At 43.3% G+C, this 8061-nt stretch overlaps 2 protein-coding genes across 2 annotated transcripts; one reads left to right on the top strand and one right to left on the bottom strand.

Annotated features, from left to right (window-relative positions):
- The first annotated feature begins 1409 nt into the window (after window positions 1–1409).
- LOC138657574 (uncharacterized) lies at window positions 1410–2942 on the top strand. The gene is made up of 3 exons (XM_069745334.1): window positions 1410–1716; window positions 1801–1945; window positions 2026–2942. Exons 1-3 carry the CDS (start codon window positions 1500–1502, stop codon window positions 2792–2794), a joined length of 1131 nt encoding a protein of 376 aa, XP_069601435.1. The 5' UTR covers window positions 1410–1499; the 3' UTR covers window positions 2795–2942.
- A 465-nt stretch (window positions 2943–3407) lies between these two features.
- Window positions 3408–5843, bottom strand: LOC138658235 (uncharacterized). The gene is made up of 4 exons (XM_069745734.1): window positions 5703–5843; window positions 5173–5285; window positions 4905–5051; window positions 3408–4554 (listed from the first exon to the last, which is right to left on the bottom strand). The coding sequence occupies exons 1-4, from the start codon at window positions 5784–5786 to the stop codon at window positions 3636–3638; spliced, it is 1263 nt and encodes a 420-aa protein (XP_069601835.1). The 5' UTR covers window positions 5787–5843; the 3' UTR covers window positions 3408–3635.
- Between the last annotated feature and the right edge of the window lie 2218 nt (window positions 5844–8061).

Raw genomic sequence — 8061 nt, forward strand, 5'->3', positions numbered from 1 at the left:
GGGCAATATACTACGTCAATGGGTAATATACTACGTGGATGGGCAATATAGTATGTGAATGGGTAATATATTATGTGGATGGGCAATATAGTACGTCAATGGGTAATATACTATGTGGATGGGCAATATACTACGTGGCGGGGCAATATACTACGTGAATGGGTAATATACTACGTGGATGGTCAATATACTATGTGGATGGGCAATATAGTATGTGAATGGGTAATATATTATGTGGATGGGCAATATAGTACGTCAATGGGTAATATACTATGTGGATGGGCAATATACTACGTGGCGGGGCAATATACTACGTGAATGGGTAATATACTACGTGGATGGTCAATATACTATGTGGCTGGGCAATATACAAAATGGATGGGCAATATACTATATTTTGTATATTGCCCATCCACGTAGTATATTGGCCATCCACGTAGTATATTGCCCATCCACGGAGTATATTGCCCATTCACGTAGTATATTGGCCATCCACATAGTATATTCCACGTAGTATATTGCCCATCCACGTAGTATATTGCCCATTCACGTAGTATATTACCCATTCACGTAGTATATTGGCCATTCACGTAGTACATTGCCCATCCACGTAGTATATTGCCCATTCACGTAGTATATTGGCCATCCACGTAGTATATTCCACGTAGTATATTGCCCATCCACGTAGTATATTGCCCATGCACGTAGTATATTACCCATTCACGTAGTATATTGGCCATTCACGTAGTACATTGCCCATCCACGTAGTATATTGCCCATTCACGTAGTATATTGGCCATCCACGTAGTATATTCCACGTAGTATATTGCCCATCCACGTAGTATATTGCCCATGCACGTAGTATATTACCCATTCACGTAGTATATTGGCCATTCACGTAGTACATTGCCCATCCACGTAGTATATTGCCCATTCACGTAGTATATTGGCCTTCCACGTAGTATATTCCACGTAGTATATTGCCCATCCACGTAGTATATTGCCCATGCACGTAGTATATTGCCCATTCACGTAGTATATTGGCCATCAACGTAGTACATTGCCCATCCACGTAGTATATTGCCCATTCACGTAGTATATTGGCCATCCACGTAGTATATTCCACGTAGTATATTGCCCATCCACGTACTATATTGCCCATTCACGTAGTATATTGGCCATCCACGTAGTATATTCCACGTAGTATATTGCCCATCCACATAGTATATTGCCCATTCACGTAGTATATTGCCCATTCACGTAGTATATTGGCCATCCACGTAGTATATTCCACATAGTATATTGCCCATTCACGTAGTATATTGGCCATCAACGTAGGGCAATATACTACGTGGAATATACTACGTGGATGGGTAATATATAGTACGTGGATGGGCAATATACTTCATGGCTGGCCAATATACTAAGTGCCTGTGCAATATACTACGTGGCTGGTCACTATGTTATGTTGCTGCGATGTATGCTACTATATCTAAAATATGCAAATTTACATAACCGTGTATTTATTGTTGGCCACAATTAATTTCAATTTTTTTTACTTGTTGTCCTTTTTTATGAAGATTGAACAACACCCTGAGGTCTGGGACCGGTCAAGTGAAAAATACAAGGGGGCAAAACGTGATGCCTGGCCCAAAATAGTAACCGCTCTCTTTCCAGAGTGGCCGAATCTCCCAACACAGCAGCAAACACAGATTTGTAAGTATAAATTTATTTCCTTTTTTTAAAAAAAGGAAGAAGAATGGATTTGTAATGTTTTATTTAAAAATTTTAAATTTGCAGTGGGCGATGTGAAGACGAGATGGCGGTCTGTCACAGACAGATATCTTAAATCACTCAAGACTCCGAGTGGCAGCTCGCCGCCAAGGAAGAGGGTGCCCTATGGAGACCAGCTGAAGTTCATATTGGGAAGCCGGAGTTTGAGGAGGTAGATAATATAAATAAATAGTGTTGCTTGACGTAATGATTTGTATTTTTGTAACCTTTGTTTTATTTTTGGGTCTGCAGAACCGAAAGCAACATCTCTGCCCAAACACCTCCGGACCTTACCGATGGTGACACCACGGTGGACAGTATTGGAGAGGAAGTAGAAGACTGCATAATGAACAGCCAAGAATCTCCGGGGAACATGTCTTTGTCCGGAAGGTCACACGAAATAAGTGATTCCCTTGGAGAACAGGACGTTGCAGCAAATACCACTACTTCTACTTCCTCTGACGCTGGTGCAAACTCTGGTGGCGGTGTGTCGAGGCACATGGGGAGGGGGGCTGCTTCTGTCCGTCCCGTGGCAGTGAAAAGACCGGTGCAAAAGAAGACCAAACAAGGTCAAATTATAGAACAATTAACGAGTAAAACGCTCAATCTTCTTGATAATTCTTCTAAGCAAGATGAGCATGACAAATTTGGGTCATTTTTGGCAGACCGTGTTAGAACACTGCCACGGGACAAGCAGCAAATGTTCGTTACAGCTGTCAATTGTCTGTTAATGGCAATTGATGACACACCAACCCTACCCCCTGCTCCACAAGTAATGACGGGTATTTTCAACATTTTCAGCAACCCCATTATGCCTCCACCACCACCACCACCAGCTGCTGCATCGCAGCGTTACGGACAGGCGGCAACATACAGGGCCAATCAAGTAGATGCGTACAGTGGCCATACACCTTTACCTAGTTCAACTGGCCATCGTTCCAGTATGCCCAATAGCAGTGTCTACTCCCAACCTGACTTATTTAATGATATGGGCTACCAACCGGAATACCATCAATTTTGAGTTTCGATATCTCATCCTATTTCAGTAGAGACGGAAGTGTACTGAATGTTAAACCGTTGTGTTCATGACCAAATCTTACAAAAGTTCTTTAAGGGAACCTGTCACCACGAAAATCGCGGGTGAGGTAAGCCCACCGTCATCAGGGGCTTATCTACAGCATTCTGTAATGCTGTAGATAAGCCCCCGATGTTATCAGAAAAAGGAGAAAAAGACGTTATGTTATACTCAACCACAGGCGCTTTCGCTGCTGGTCAGGTCAGGCCGCAGCGGACCGGAGACGCCAATCTGACCTGACCAGCAGCGAGAGCGCCTGTGGTTGAGTATAACATAACGTCTTTTTCTCCTTTTTCTGATAACATCGGGGGCTTATCTACAGCATTACAGAAGTGGGCTTACCTCACCCGTGATTTTTGGGGTGACAGGTTCCCTTTAAGTTTTGTTATAAAATGTAAGTTCATATACATTAAAAAAAGTTTCTTAATGTAATTAATTTTTCTTTTACTTTATTAAAAAAAATTATTTTAACTACTCAGATTTCTTATTATCATAAAAATAAGAAGCTCGGAAATGGGATCTGATTAAGCAACGGTAAACAATAACAACATGGAAACGATTATTGTTTAAATAATATTTTTTATTTATTAGCAATGTTTACAATTAGATTAATTAAAAAGGGGCCTTGGTAGATAGGGATTTGGCGACGGTTGATAGGGATTATGCCTCACATTTTCACAGGTGTTAGCATCTGTGCCGTACAGACTGGTTCATTAGTGGATAGGGTTCCGCCGTCATATGTTCTGTGCTGTTATATCTCACGTCCAGTCTTGGGCCTTGATTCTGTTTAGGCATCAGATCTTCTCTGCAGTTCTGGCAGCTCAACACCGGCACAAGAGTATTGCCAGTGCACGGCACCTTCAGGACTCATGAAGTAGTCTGCAAAGGTTTCTCTCACACGCACACCCGTGTTACATTGCCTTCCTTGACCAAAGTTGTCCACTGCATCTAATTCTGACACCTGTAATTCCTCAACTACCTCAGTGCTGTATTCACGAGCATAGTTGTGGAGCACACAGCATGCCTTTATCACAGTGTCCACGGTCTCCGGATCTAACTGGATGGCAGTGTGAAAGATCCTCCACCGACTACACATGATCCCGAAGGTACATTCCACATATCTTCGTGCACGGCTCAGCCTATAATTAAAAATCCTCCGCCGGTCATCCAGTGCTCTTCGTGGGTATGGGCGCAGCAGGTGGGGCTTCAAGGGAAATGCCTCATCCGATACCATCACAAAGGGTACTGGATGTGTGGAACCTGGCAAAGGTCTAGGGGCTGGGAGCGTGCCGCCATCTCGAAGAATTTGAAGTCCAATCTGTGATGATTGCAACACCCGAGAATCCCCAGTACTACCATAGGCACCAACGTCGATGGCAACAAACTTGTAATGTGCGTCAGCCACCGCCATCAAGACCACTGAAAAATACTTCTTATAATTAAAGAAGCGTGATCCTGATCTTGGTGGCTTTAGCACTCTCACATGTTTACCATCAACAGCACCTACGCAGTTGGGGAAATTGGCCACAGTTTGAAAGCCTGCTGCAACCTGCAGCCAAGTCTCCTCGGTTGGGCAAGGCATCACGATGGGCCGCAACTTCTGCCAGATGACGGTACATGTGCACCGTACAATTTGCGAGATGGTCGATTTGCCAACCCTAAATTGGAGGTGCAGGGATGTATAGCTCTCTCCTGTGGCTAAAAACCTGAAGAAAGAAAAAAAAAAATTTAGAAAACCTACCAACACAAATTGTGTCGCAAGATAAAACATCCACATCATGGCCACTAGCGTTATGGGGACACAGGCAGCATTGCAGCAGCATTATGAGGGAAACAGGGTGCACTCGCAGCATTGGGGCAGCATTATGAGGTAAACGGTACACTCGCAGCATTGGGGCAGCATTATGAGGGAAACGGTGCACTCGCAGCATAGCGGCAGCATTATGAGGGAAACTGGCAGCATTATGGGGGCACTCGCAGCATAGCGGCAGCATTACGGATTAAACAGGCAGCATTTGTGGCAGCATTTAGGGGTGCACTAGCAGCAAGGCCTTACCGCAAGGTGATGAGCAGCCTTTCTTCTGCAGAGATCGCTCTTCGCATGACCGTATCTTCGTAAGTGAGGTGTGGACCAAGAAGAATTAGAAGACGATCAAATGCCTCAATGGAAAGACGGCAAAACTGAGAAAATTTATCTGGAAAGCTGAAAATAAAAAGGAACATAAAACTTTAATTTTAAACACACACATAATGTATGTTGTATATATCAAAAAAAGGTACAAAGAAACACAGCTGTCAACATACAATTTCTCACTATATCTTACCTCCTTAAATCACGATAAAGAACATGGAAGTGTCCCTTTTCCTCCCGTTCATGAATGATGGGATGAACCCACATCCTTTTTTGCCGTCTATCCCTTCTTCTCCGCGATTGCTCCTATGGGAGAATATAGTATGTGTTATTACATGGAACTGTACAACACATGTTATACAGCTGGCAAGGCTGGGTTCACATTGCGTTCCCCCAGTCCGTTTTGACGGACTTCGTAACACCGCTGCATAATGCGGTGAAACGTAGTCCGCTAGCGCCACAATTGACTCCTATGTGTGACATCACTAGCCATGTGCCGTCATTTGAGTGACGGTCGGACCTCTAGACTCTGACTGCAGCGTTTCCGGGTCTGTCACTGCTAGCGCAGATGTAGCTAGCAGATGCTCCATCTGCGTTAGTGATGTGCCAAAGTCAGCACTTGCGTTGCAGCAGACCGTGAACGTATGTGTTGAACGGGCTGCTGTACACATTGTGAACCCAGCCTAATACGGAAAGTGTTCACATCTAATGACATTTTCTTACCAGCTCGCTGTAGTGGTGCAGCAAAAGTAGTGCCGTATGCAACAGTAGGCAGTTCTGTTCTGGAGTTAGACGATGGTGCGGCATCTTGAATTCAACAAGGAAGCTAAATGGTGAAGAGGGGTTGGACCAGGAAATGAGCTCATGTTTTTTTTTTTTTTTCAACCAACTTTACTGCTGTAAAAAACGCATAAAAAACGCACAAAAAACGCATGTAAAAAAACGCATAAAAAACGCATAAAAAACGCACAAAAAACGCATGCGGTTTTCCTGGGAGTGGTGCCAATTTCTCCTCAGGAAAATCTCAGGAAAATTCTGCACAAAAAACCTGACGTGTGCACATACCCTTAAGATGGAAAGACCCACAAACAAGCAAGACCTGAAGGCTGCGGCTGTAAAGGCCTGGCAAAGCATTAAGAAGGAGGAAACCCAGCGTTTGGTGATGTCCATGGGTTCCAGACTTAAGGCAGTGATTGCCTCCAAAGGATTTGCAACAAAATATTGAAAATAAAAATATTTTGTTTGGGTTATGTTTATTTGTCCAATTACTTTTGACCTCCTAAAATGTGGAGTGTTTGTAAAGAAATGTGTACAATTCCTACATTTTCTATCAGATATTTTTGTTCAACCCTTCAAACTAAAAACGTTACAATCTGCACTTGAATTCTGTTGTAGAGGTTTCATTTCAAATCCAATGTGGTGGCATGCAGAGCCCAACTCGCGAAAATTGTGTCACTGTCCAAATATTTCTGGCCCTAACTGTGTATATATATATATATATATATATATATATATATATATATATATATATATATATATATACACAGTATATGTTTTTTTTTTTTATTTTTAACACATGGATCCCTTGTATATCCGTATGTCGGTTTTGCAAGCCTGCGATAAAAACACGCATTACGGCTGACATACGGATTACATACGGAGGATGCCATGCGCAAAAAACGGTGACACACCCTGCCTACGGAGGAGCTACAGACCACTATTTTCGGGACTTTTCAGCGTATTACGGCCGTAATATACGGACCGTATTTTCATACGCTGAGTGTGAAGCCGGCCTAAAGGTGCTGGACTGGCCAAGCATGTCTCCAGACCTAAACCTTATTGAGCATCTGTGGGGCATCCTCAAACAAAAAGTGGAGGAGCGCAAGGTCTCCAACATCCACCAGCACTGTGATGTCGTCATGGAGGAAGAGGTTTCCAGCAGTAACCTGTGAAGATCTAGTGACCTCCATGCCTAAGAGAGCTAAGGCAGTGTTTGAAATTAATGGTGGCCACACAAAATATTGACACTTACGTTTAATGGCTATTATTTAGAGGTTACACCCACTGTTATATGAGCTGCACACTGACTACTTTAAATTGTATAAAAGTGTCAGAGCTTCAGTGTTGTCCCATAAAAAGACAAATAAAAATATCAAAAGTGTACTTACTTTCGTGATTTACTGTATAAAAAATGAAGGAATAGAAAAAGGATATAAAAATTAAGCCCCATGTATCGTCAAAAAACAAAGGCAAAAATCATGTGAATGTTCGAACGAGAACATTTTTGGGAGTAGTTATAAGTGCATGTACGATAGTCAGAAAATGTGCTTGGTTGGGAACGGAGGAAATTGCCCAAATTAAACTTAACAGCAATGTGACTACTTCTGCGTTTGTGCATTTTATTTTGTTCTGACTAGGCCCCATCTGCTCTGCACTTCGGATGAGCTGAGGAGGATGAACACAGGTCAGAATAACTTGATCATTTGGTGGTCCTGACTTGTCTCCTTTCACCTCATCCCCTGTGCAGTCCAAACCCATCCCCCCCCCCCCCCCCCGAGTTGGAAGGGACCTCCGGGGTCATCGTGCCAACCTTCTGCTCAATGCAGGAGTCACTAACATCTCAGACAGGTGTCTGTCCAGCCTTTGTTTGAAGACTTCCATTGAAGGAGAACTCACCACCTCCCGCTTGTTCCACTCATTGATCACCCTCACTGTCAAAAAGTGTTTTCTAGTATGCAATCTGTATCTTCCTTTCAGTTTCATTCCATTGCTTCTCATGTTTCCATATGTAAATGAGACTAAGGATGATCCCTCTACACAGCGACAGCCCTTCAGATATTTGTAGACAGCTATTAAAGGGAACTTGTCACCCCCCAGGGAGTTTTTAACTAAAAGATCCACCTTCAGCAGCGCTACGGATGCATTCTGTGAAGGTGGCTCTTATGTTTCTGATCCCTAGTAACTCTGAAATATTGACTTTTATAAATTGCGCCCCATAGCTGTATTGAGTCCCAGAGGTATGGTGTCTCCCTGTGTCAGCCGCCTCCCAGCTGTCCATCATCCCCCTGTGTCTGTGCGCCGC

The sequence above is a fragment of the Ranitomeya imitator genome, chromosome 1 (genome assembly GCF_032444005.1).
Source record: "Ranitomeya imitator isolate aRanImi1 chromosome 1, aRanImi1.pri, whole genome shotgun sequence".
In the NCBI taxonomy this organism is placed as follows: Eukaryota; Metazoa; Chordata; class Amphibia; order Anura; family Dendrobatidae; genus Ranitomeya; species Ranitomeya imitator.